This window comes from Varanus komodoensis, unplaced genomic scaffold (assembly GCF_004798865.1).
Source record: "Varanus komodoensis strain SLA01 unplaced genomic scaffold, ASM479886v1 scaffold33, whole genome shotgun sequence".
In the NCBI taxonomy this organism is placed as follows: Eukaryota; Metazoa; Chordata; class Lepidosauria; order Squamata; family Varanidae; genus Varanus; species Varanus komodoensis.
In genome coordinates this window covers 8,248,343-8,259,455 of record NW_025335817.1, presented here as the reverse complement: position 1 = coordinate 8,259,455, position 11,113 = coordinate 8,248,343, and the positions used below count along the sequence as shown (strand labels likewise).

Sequence of the window (11,113 nt, the reverse complement as noted above, 5' to 3'; positions counted from 1 at the left end):
GCCCCTTCGCCACAGGGCTGCAGGCCTAGTAACATCAAGGAGGGGCTGCTTGGGCTCGGTCTGGAAACCGTGCCTGGGGCAGGTATCAAAGTGGTGATAAAGGCAGCCATTAAGACAGCCATAAATAGAACAAGAAAGCAGCAGGGGCACAAATTAATCAGCAATAAAACCACTCGCTCTTCTGCAAGCTGCAAATCATGGCTGGCTGGGGGGAAGGCCAGTATAAAGAGGTTATTTCTGAGGACGATGTCCAAGTGCCGGAGCGCTGGGGGACTGGTCTGAGATCCGCGGGCAAAGTGTGCCGAGCACCAAGCGCTCTGCTGTGATGCCCCTTGGGAACATGTGGGGCCCTTGGAAGTGCTCCCTCCTAGGATCGCAGAGGCCGGACTGGGACGGCAGGGCTGACTCGCTTAGGACTTTGCGTGTTAAGAACAGCACCTTGAACGCAGCCCAGAAGTGGACTGGCAGCAGGCGCCATTCTTTCAGCCAGAAGCGCCGCTTGGAGACGAAGGCCCCACTAGCAGCCTCGCTGCTGCACCAGCCACAGCTTCCAGATGAAGCCCAAGGAGCCCTTGTGCAGAGCATGTGAGAGCAACCCAGTGCTGAGGTTACCTGTGCCGCTGTGACTGAGCTGAGCATCTTGAACTGTAATGCGGCTGGAAGCCATCCTTGCTGGCCGCAGCCCAGGTACAGCCTCAGATCCCGGTTCCCTCGGGGTCCACAGCCCCCGCTCCACTGTTCACTCTCCTTTGCTCCACGCCTGGCAAGTTCAGCCATAGGAGCAGTTGCCCGGCCAGCACCCCAGAAGGCACTCGTGGGAAGAGGGGGCGCTGCTCCTCTCGAGCTCTCTCTCCTCCGCTGCCAAGGGTTCTTTCCTCCAAGTGTCCCTGTGCCAAGGAGATGGGGAGGGGGGTTAAATGGCACTGGCGTTCCAGCGGGATGGCTCTGCTGGAGGAGCCCAGGCAACTGCTGTTGCTATGGATACCATGCGGGCTCCACGATGGTGGGCCTACAGGAACATTTCTGAAACGGGCTCCTAATTATAGTTTGCCTCATCGCCCACTTGAAACAAAGACAGCTCAAGGAAGTTTGTCAAAATGCTTTACTTTTATATACAGCTTGGAAGTGGAAGCAGAAGAGAACGCAGGCCCCGATCCTTGCACTCTCAAATATGTGCATGCCCTTAATGAGGCATATTATTATGCCTCATAATTTATGAGGCTTCACAACCAGGTGGGACACACGTTTTATGCCCTACACAATATATCTGGACATGTATTTCATTCAGATCTGCTCCTGTCCTTCGAAACTAAAAAAAGAAATTGATGGTAGGTGTCTTAAGAACATGATGGTGTTTTGTTAAGTTCTAAATTTTCAAAAAGGCACTTACTTTCTTGAAGCTCTGGCAACATGCCAAAAAGTTTGACTTGGTTTTTAATAATTATACCCCTAAGCCATCACATTAAAACAGAAAGAAAATCTCTGGATATATTATAGAAGCAAAAACAAGCAAGTTAAACATTGATGAAAGCTTGTTTAAAAGGTGGATTAACCACTGACTACAGTTGTTAAAGCAGGTTTAGTTCCTGCCACTGTCTCTTCTGGGGGAAGCCTGAATCCCATAGTCACTTGCAAATTGCCACTACAGCCTTGCTGAGAACTTATCCTTGCGTAAGCCCTTGTTGCACCTTGAGTAGGCCTTGTCCTTGACTAAGCATGCATGGGACCAGGCTGCATAAACTGAACGTCTTCCCATGAGGAAAAAGTCCCTCTAAAAGAACAACCACTCTAATAAAAAGCAAGCCTTTAATACATACATACATACATATGGTTAGTTGTTATCACCTGAGTCTGGCCCATTTTTCCCAGATAATGTTACAGTAACTCCAACAGTACAGTCCTACCCATGTTTACTCAGAAGTAAATCCTATCAAACTTAATGAATCTTACTTCCAGGTACATGCATATAGGATTGCTCTTCTGTTTAGTGGTTTGTTTAAAAACAAAACCCTCCAGGAAACAACTTTGGAGTTGCTCTTCTGGAAGTGTTTCTCGCCCGCACAACCTGATTCTGATTTTAACTGGCTTATCAAGAGAGAGGTAGGTGTGAAGAGCAACATGAGGGACACGGAACAGATGTTGCTACCTTGGTACTTGAGCCTGGGAAAGGGGCCAGTGGATGAGAGTAGGTTCCAGCTGTAAGTGCGTAACAAGGCAGGGACTGTTGGTTCCCGGACTGACAAGCTCAAACGCTCTTCCTCCTGCTCTTCCTTCCTGTGGCTGGTCTGGGTGATCCTGTTTTGTCCCTTGCTGACCTGTGAATCATTTGTGCTTCCCACTCCATGGTAATGGGACTGTTTTTACCCTGTGAATCGTATGCATTCACAGAATTAAAATCAGATCCGAATGTTGGAGTTGAAGGCACTTTGGACGTCACTGAGACAAACACACCAGCTTGGTGCAGCGTCTGCAGTGCCGGATGCAGCTGTAGCATCACTGTTAGATGGCATCCAGCCTATGATTAAACGTATCTCGTGAAGAGAGCACACTGCCTTCCCAGACAGTCTGTTCCACGGGTAAGAAGGCTCTCCTCTTTAGCCTGAATCCTCTTCCTTGCCATTTCCACCCATTAATTCTACTCTGGGCCTTCTGGCACAACAAGCAACGTGTTCTTGAGGGCCAGGAGGCTGAGCTGAATGCCTCAATCAGCAGATTTAAGGAAGCAAATCTGATGTCGAATGTGTTATCATTGCATTTTTACTGATAGGGATTCACAGAAATGTTTCTGAAATTTTTTGTGCTGTGGACCAAAATAATTTGGCTGGCTTTGCCCATCAACTTTGTTTCTTTGAGTTGTACCCCAAGAAAAAAGGCATCCAAGGATGGCTTATAATCCTAAAAAAATGAAAATGATAATTCAGATCCTTCAGATACAATGAAAATGGCATTCAACAGCCCTGCCTGGTTAGGTAGATGCTTTATTTATGTTTTTATTATATTTATATGCTGCCCTATAGCCTGGAGGTTCTCTGGGTGACTTACAATAAAAACCATGGACCACCAACATAAATTAAAACAATAAAATATGCAGAATAAAATCCAAGATTATATAATATACACAGCAGAAAAACGTAACAAGCAGGCAGTAAATAACAACAGGATAAAACCAGAGTAGCTCCTAAGAACAAGTGTTGAATAAAAACACCTTTAATGTGGCAGTGAAAAGGGTTAGCGAAAGGGTAACGCAGCAAAGGTGCCAGGTGCACCTCCTCGGGAAGAGCATTCCACAGGTGGGGGGCAATGTGGGGAGGGCCCTCCCCCTCACGCCATATGGGGGGGGGGGGGCTCAGGGAGAAGGGCCTCCGCTGAGGATCTTAGCCGTCCGGTACCGTGACTGAGCTTCGGGCTGCTGTTGAGTGCTGTTGTTCACATGGGACTCGATGAACCTTCGCAAGCAGGAGAGGGAGGCCCATGCCAGCAAAGACAATGACGACGACGGACTGGCAAAGGCAGCGAGCGATGAAGGCGAGGGACTCCTCCTGGAGCTCAGCATGTTCAGAAGGACCCCCTGGCATTAGCACAGTGTGGAGATGGCACCTGCCACCTTTGTTCCCACCAGAGTACAGTCCCTTGCCCGGGGACCACCTGCCCCCAGGCCTAAGACAAAGCGGCCCCGAGTACTATGGCTCAGGCTGGAATTTGAACCCAGGCCTATTTCTTTGCATGTGTGAAGCGCACCCTCTCCTGATGGGATTGAGGAAGGCTTGCTACCAGGGGTGAGCCACGGGTTCAGTCCAGCTTCCACACCTGCAAGGAACTGCTCAGTTTGAGTGACTCCTCTTCTGGCGTCAGTGCTGTGATTGGGAAATATCTTGGACAACTTGACTGAACAGATGGTCCGGAAAGGGATGCTGGCTGGCTGGCTGGCTGGCTGGCTGGCTGTCTCTCTCTCTCCTCCCCCCGCGCACCACACTCCCTCCTTCTAGCAGTCCCCTTCAAATAGCCTCTTAACTTGTATTTCAGAAACATTTCAGTAATTCCTGTGATTTGGCTATTCAGAATCACCTTAGAGGAGACTCTGCAGCAGAGCACCTGCTTTTCCAGCTGAAAGCCCCGGGTTCCATTCCTGGCTTCTCTAGATGTGGCCGTGAGAGGCTTGTGTCTGGAATCCTGAACAGCTATTTCCAGCTGGTGGAGCTCAGGGGTGGCCAGCTTCTGGGTGCTGGCAGGCCAGGTCCTCCCCAGAACCCACTGGTGCCTGCGTCCCCTGCAGTCCAGGCGGACCTGCCCTACTGCCAACACGCCACGCTGCAACAAGGCTCAGTGAGGGAGCCGGTGGGCTGGCTCAGCAGGTTCCTACAGCCAAGCCCTTTCATCTCCCGGAAGGGTGCTGCTGTGGGTTCCCATGCCACCTGGCAGTTTGGCCGATGCCTCTCTGAACAGCCTGGGTGCAAGTGCACTTTTCCTGAGGAATTCCCTGCCCTTTTGCTTTGAGAAAATGGGTGACGGCTCCTGCTTTTAATATAACATTCATCTTTAGGCTAATGCTACTGTAATGCTCCACATTACAGTAGCATTAGAGGTTTTAGCTGGACTGTTGCAGAATCCACAGGTTAAAGTCCCAGAAATTTGAACTTAAAGCCATCGCTAATTTCTCCAACATCCCACACTATAGATTTAACTTTACTTTGTTGGTGCTCTTACTGATAGGGTGCTTTGGGACCCAATTCTGGGGATCAAAAGTGAGATAGAAATGCATGAAATAAAGTAATAATCTAAGGCTAACATGCAACCATCTATCTGTGTCCCTGAAATACTCCTGCTCTGGAATCCAGTTTAGGTTTCTCTGTTTAATTGGACATCCAGCATCAATTTAATTGCTTTTCTGGAGCAAATATTTACATTGTGAAATGTGTATCCAGGTGGATTGTGGTGCACCTTCTAAAGATATAGAACAGCTTTCTGCCCGCTGCTCAAATGAAATTCTCCTTTTCCCTTCTCTGGCCTGTCAGTTATCCTCATCTAAGATTAAACTGGCACTTATGTGTGGGGCTTGCCAGTGGTGGCAATGCAACAGTTTGTTCTGTGTGTGCCATCTCATTTTGCTTTTATGGGTTTCCGTGAAACAATGAAACAATCTGCCTCTTTTTGTCATCAATGCATCAGCCTCATGATATATGAGGGTCCTTGTGAGGATAGAAAGGAGAAGCAACCCTTGCAAGCTACTTTGCTACACTGTTAAGAGCTTCATTTTTTTAAAAAGATGAGGCCGGCCAAGTTCTGGGTGACAGCCCAGTGTGGGGAAGAGGTGGCTTTCCGAGGCCACCAACTTGAAACAAATCAACAAGATGGGGGAGTACCCTGAAAAAATAGCAAATCAGAAACGAAAGTTTTCCTGGATTTTCAGATATGGCACTTTATTATGGACAACATAGGAAAGCATTCGATGGATAGGAATAACAACCACCATATCTGGATTTTAAAAAAATAAAGTGCTCATCTAAATATGATATTTTGTTAAGTTTAGAAAGGGAATTTGTGCAGCATTATAGTGCTGAATGGGGAAAGGACTTGTATTAATTTCTGAAGAGATCTAGAAGGATACTTCCTTTCAAATTACATTGTCAAGATTGGTTACATACAAAAGACAGTAACATAAGGCCATTTTAGAGCCTTGTAAGACTTTTAAACAAGTATGGAGAATGTGTTGGACTCCAATTCCTAGTATCCCTGACCATGATGGTTAGAACTGATGGGAGCTGGAGTCCAACATTATCCAGAGGACCACATGTTCTCCATCCCTTTGTAAAAGGATGTAACTTTATTGCTCATACTAGGCAAGAAAGATGCCAACGAAAAAATGCTGCTCATTGGAACTATAAGATATTGTGATGGGATAAAAGAATGCAAGTAAAAGCTTGCTCTTGAAGCCTTCATCTATTGGGTTACAGTTAAATTAAAAATCCTGTGAATTAAAAAGGATGGCAAATTAGTTTAAAGCTTTCTCATGACCACTAAAATTGAAACTTGCAAGCAGATGGGAAACAGCAGAGATGCCAGAAAGGCTAAGTGTGGTACCTCGGAATGTTCCAAGGGAAATGATACCTCTTTCTTTAATACCTCTTTCTTTCTTGGCACACTAGTAAGGTCAGAAGCTTTCATTAAGAGCTCTCACCCCTTTGCCAGAAGAAAGAAATGACAGAATTAGACATTTGCCATGAGGTTTTTGGGTTGCTTATGAATGAGGGTTGATGCCAGATTTGAAAGGCTTTCTCTCAAGTCTGCCCAACACTGAAAAGCAGGCAAGTTGTTTCTCCGCTTAGTCTACCTGGCCGTGGGGCAGCCATGGAGACCGAGACAGAATGTGGCAGCAGGTGAGTGCCACTGGGGTACCAAGGGCCCGTGGCTGGCCCCCCATTTGCCAGGCATCCTCCTTTTTGGCAGGGAAAATGCTGCCATAGAACAAAAACTGAGACAAGACCTGCAACAGGCAGCAGTGATGGGTGAGATTTGCACCTTCTGGGACAGAGTCAGGTTACCTGGGCAGGCGGATCAGCAGCTGAGGGAGCAGGCTCCCATTCCATCCCCCTGGGCCCCCTCCAACCCCACGAGGCTGCAGGCCACAGGCGCGGCAGCACGGCCTTCGGGTTGCCGCTGCGGCCCAGGAGAAGGACCACAGTTCTGTCACACAGCAGCTGCATTGACACAGAAGGTCCTGGCTTCTCCAGGTGGGCTAGGAGGGAATCTTGCCTGCACCCCTGCAGGGCTGCTGCCAGCCCGTGAGGGCAATACTGGGCTAGATGGCCAAGGGTCTAATGCAGCAAAAGGTGGCTTCCCATGTTCCTCCGGCAGAGAGAGGAGCTAGCACAGCTCAACCTTAGGTGAGAGATTCATCCATGGTCGTACCGCCCCGCAAAGGGCTGGGCAAGCCTAAGGGCACCCCAGAGCTTGTACTGATCCCTCCCTGATGAAGCTTGCCAAAGGGATAGTGGACTGACCATGGGACGTTTGCGTAAAAGGGGGAAAGTGCATAAAACCGATGCAGATTAGCAACACTCCATATCTTGGATGCTGCTAAATACCGCACAACATTTGAAATACCTTGCTGAGTCAAAGGACAGTGAGACTCATCAAAACTGCTTTGAGTTTATACAGTATTGTCAAGAGAAATCATTTTGATCTAAGCAACTCTTGTTTGAAACAGTAAAATACTCCTTTCAGCAAGAGCTGTTTTCACAGGCAGGCCGTTCTCGAAGTACAGCTCAGCTTTCTGCAACTGGTGCCTTCCAGAGGTGCTGGACTACAGTTCTCATCTACAGCTCTGGGACTGATGGAAGTGGTGTTCCCACACATCTGGAAAGGCAGTGTAAATATTTCACTGCTGTGATACTTATTATCACCTTAACAAGCTGCCAAAAGGAACCCTTCTGAAGCATCTCGCAGCAGTGCTTAGCATTGCAACAGCTTTTAGAAACATATCACACTTTCCCCAATCTCCTTCGCAGCTGTCCATCTTTCAGGGGAAATTCTACATCCTGAAAAAGCATCCAATTAGAAGAGTTCTCTTGTTTGATTCACATCCTGCAGAGTGCAATAAAATAATGATTTCAGGACGGAATATTGGGGTGGGGGCAGGTTTAATCCTTGTGCTCGGTGGACATGATCCTTCATTTCCTAAGAGATCACAAGACTTCCTAAAAATGTGCAAAATACAACAGAAGCATGACAGCTCATGTCCGTAAACGGGTTCCCTGAATCTATTACTTCAGGGGTGTTTGCACCTCGCCATTCCAGTGGAACACCCTTTCCATGTGGACTCACCTGCCCCAGGACTCCAGCACACTGCAAGGAGCCGTGGTGCCCTCTCCCCACACAGGATGCCTGCCTGGCAGGCTGCATCTCAGGGAAGCCTGACCAGGAGGAGGCTGCTTGCCGTCACTTTTCCCACTGAAGGACCCCAGCTGTGCTTCTGGGGCACCTCAGAGCAGTCTGCAAGCCACAGCTGCTTTAACTATTCCATTCTCCACTGTTGCAGTCATTGTTTTCATCCTCTTCTGAGTCCGCCGACACTTTCTTGATTCTCTGGATCGCAGCCTCGATGCTCCTCTGCAGCTCACTACTGCTGCCTTTCTCGACCTCCGGCCTGGGCTTCTGGCTGACTTTCCTCAGCTTGACTCCTTGCCTGATGGCAGCGAGGATGCTGTCGTTGAGGAACGAGCTGGAAGACACCTCCCGAGAGGGCAGCTCCACTTTCCGGAGAAGAGTTTCACCCCGCTTGAGTGAAGCCAGCACCTCATCCATGGTTCCTGCAGTGCAGTAAATCAAGTTGTCATTCGCAGGCCAAGGAGCCAGAGGGGCAAAGAAAGGAATGGGTGGAAGCTCCCATGCGAACCTGGGGGACTGGCTGCACCCGAGCAGCTGGTCCTATTCTTGCCCAGAATACAGAATCAAATGCTGGCCCATAGCTTCCAAGATCAGCAGGAGATGGTGTCTCTTTCCCACGAGAGGGCTTTACCTCCGTCTCCTTCAGCTAATTAATATTAGGATCATGACGGATTCAGAAGAACTCACTCCTCCCTGCCAAGTCAGTGCAAGTTCCAGATTTAGGAAGTGAGGCTAAGGCAAGATGTTTGCCTCCCCCACCCCATCAGCCTGTCCACTGCCATCCTTGCGTAAGCCCAGTCCACACCAGCACGGAGATGAAGGGCAAGGCAAGCAGACACTGGATGCATCTCCTTACTCTGGGTACTGCATGTTTGGAGAAGGCTGGTGAAGAAGCCAAGATCCGAAATGAAAGCAACAACTGAGCTCTGAAGCAGCCGGAACCACCACCAGAGTTTGCTGGACTGGATGCTCATGGCTGCAGTCCCGCAGTACTACAGCAGGAATTGCCCTCCTTGGCCCTCCTGGGTGTCCAGTGCTGCCCCCCCATCCCCCCCCCCCACTGTCCCCTGGCCACAGCTGCTTCGGTGGTTTTCTGGCTTTTCTGCAATTGTTGCCCACCATTCTGACTGGCAGGAAGCACTTTAAGCTAGAATATGCTGGGAGGAGTAGTAAATTTCCCTCCCTTTGGAACTAGGCATGGGGATGAAGGAAGCCTGATAAAACCTCTTCCACTTCCCCTCCCTTTATAAAGTTAGTTTTCTGCACGCCTCAGTTCCCCCTGCCCCACAAGCCAAAGCTTTCCAGGTCTACTTGAAAAAAAATCTTTAAAATGGAGCAGGTGACAAATGGATGTTCTGCATACATATGAAAAGGGAAGTGAGCTAATGGAGAAACAGATATTATGCCAAGAAAAAAGACACCATGTCGGAGAGCATTGGTCTGAAGTCACCATGCACACGGTCAACAGATTTAGAAGCAGGCTGCCTACTCCGTTCTCCCTTCTGACCACTGCTCACATGTTTGAGGACCAGGAAGACTAAGCATGCAGGAGATGCCAAGCTGAAGCTCCTTTTGGGATTTGAAGAGGCAGTCACTCAGGGAAAAACCACACAAAGAGCCACAACTGATTTGCAAAACGTTCCTTATCAAGAAGTGAACTGCTGCAAATGTCTTACAGGGCCAAAATGGGTTTGTCTGCAACATTTGTGTCTTTTTGCATTTCACCCCTTAAACAGAGCTGGCCACCGAGCTGCAGAAAGCCGCATTCACTGCACTGCTACCGACAGCTCAACCGCAGAACTGGCCTCTCCCTTGGCGTGTTTGCTATGCCCCAGATGAGGCTACCAGTGCAAACAAGAGCTGTTGGTTCTGCCAGCACAGGGGAAAAAGCAGACTTCTGTTCTCTCTTCAGCTGGTGCAAGACTGTTTGTGTGCTCAGTGCACAGGGTTAGCTGCGATGGGAAGAGTTAGTTACCCCAGGAACCCAGCTTTTCCCAGTTCACATTTTATGCACCTCTAGAACCATCTGGGGCTCCCTGGAAGACCAGTGAGCAAACCATTGCCCGGCTTTGCTGTACTTTGAGGATCTGCTGCCTTAGAGAGAACCCTCATGTAAGAGGCAACTGTGGTGCACATCTTCGTACCATGAGTCTCTCACCTGTGTCTCTCACCTTGGGGGAATGGGGATTGTCCCCAGGTGGGCACTCAAGTGACAAGTTTGCTCTGGACAGTGGTGGCGAACCTTTTAGAGACCAAGTGCCCAAAGTGCAACTCAAAACCCATGTATTTACTGCGAAGTGCCAAAACTACAATAAAACCTGAAAACTGAGGTTTTAGCTTAAAACAAACACCTCACATCCAGTCCAAGCAAATATATGTATATGTCCTTGGCAGTGCAAGGACCAGCCATGTGGAAGCTTGGAAGGATCGCGGCTAATGAGTCTGGAGCCATTACTCCTTTCCGAGCATGTGCGTGGCTGCAATGCACTGCTATCCGTCGCTCGGCCGCTGGGGCGACGTGGCTCAGCTCATTGCACAGCTGATCATTTCAGCCCATGCCAAGCACATTCCAACCATCAAAATCATACCAAGATCCCATGTTTTTCTAACCCAAACCCTACCCTGGTGCACACTCCTAGCCCTATTATAGGGCGAAAGTTCCACTGAAAAGAGAGTGATTTTCAAAAAGCCATCCTTGACTAGTTTTTTTCTGTACAGCTTGTATTTTTTCTGCCCATTCTAAATACATTCCAACCATCAAAACCATCCATGGACACCTCGTTTTCCTAACCCTAACCCTACCCTGGTGCACACCCCTAACCCTAATAAAGGGGGGAAGTTCCATTGTAAAGAGGGCGATTTTGAAAAAGCTTTCCTTGGCTTGGTTTTTCTGCACAGCTCAGAATTTCTGCCCATTCTAAACATATTCCAACTACCAAAACCTTGCCAGGACACCTTGTTTTCCTAACCTTAACCTTACCCTGGTGCACACCCCTAACCCTACATCCCACCACTTGTCTATTGGACCCTTGCCCGTCTTGGTTAATAAATAATTCCAAGCACGGGATTAGGACCTGGATCTTGGAAGTGGTTAACGCTTCTCTGAGGGAGGGTCGGGTGCCTGCCCCTTTAAAGGAGGCGGTAGTCTGACCGGTCCTGAAGAAAGCGTCACTGGATCCAGAGATGGCCACTGGTCTATAGTTAGTGGCCATCTCTGGATCCAGTGACG

General features: G+C 48.8%; 1 protein-coding gene across 2 annotated transcripts in view; it reads right to left on the bottom strand.

Annotated features, from left to right (window-relative positions):
* Window positions 1-5,396: 5,396 nt before the first annotated feature.
* The window catches only part of WHAMM (WASP homolog associated with actin, golgi membranes and microtubules), a 20,766-nt gene continuing 15,049 nt past the window's right edge, over window positions 5,397-11,113 (bottom strand). For both annotated transcript variants that reach the window (XM_044438872.1, XM_044438873.1), the window contains one exon: window positions 5,397-8,306. In XM_044438872.1, coding sequence (XP_044294807.1) covers window positions 8,008-8,306 — 299 coding nt within the window. In that variant the 3' untranslated portion in view covers window positions 5,397-8,007. The remainder of the gene's footprint in view (window positions 8,307-11,113) is intronic.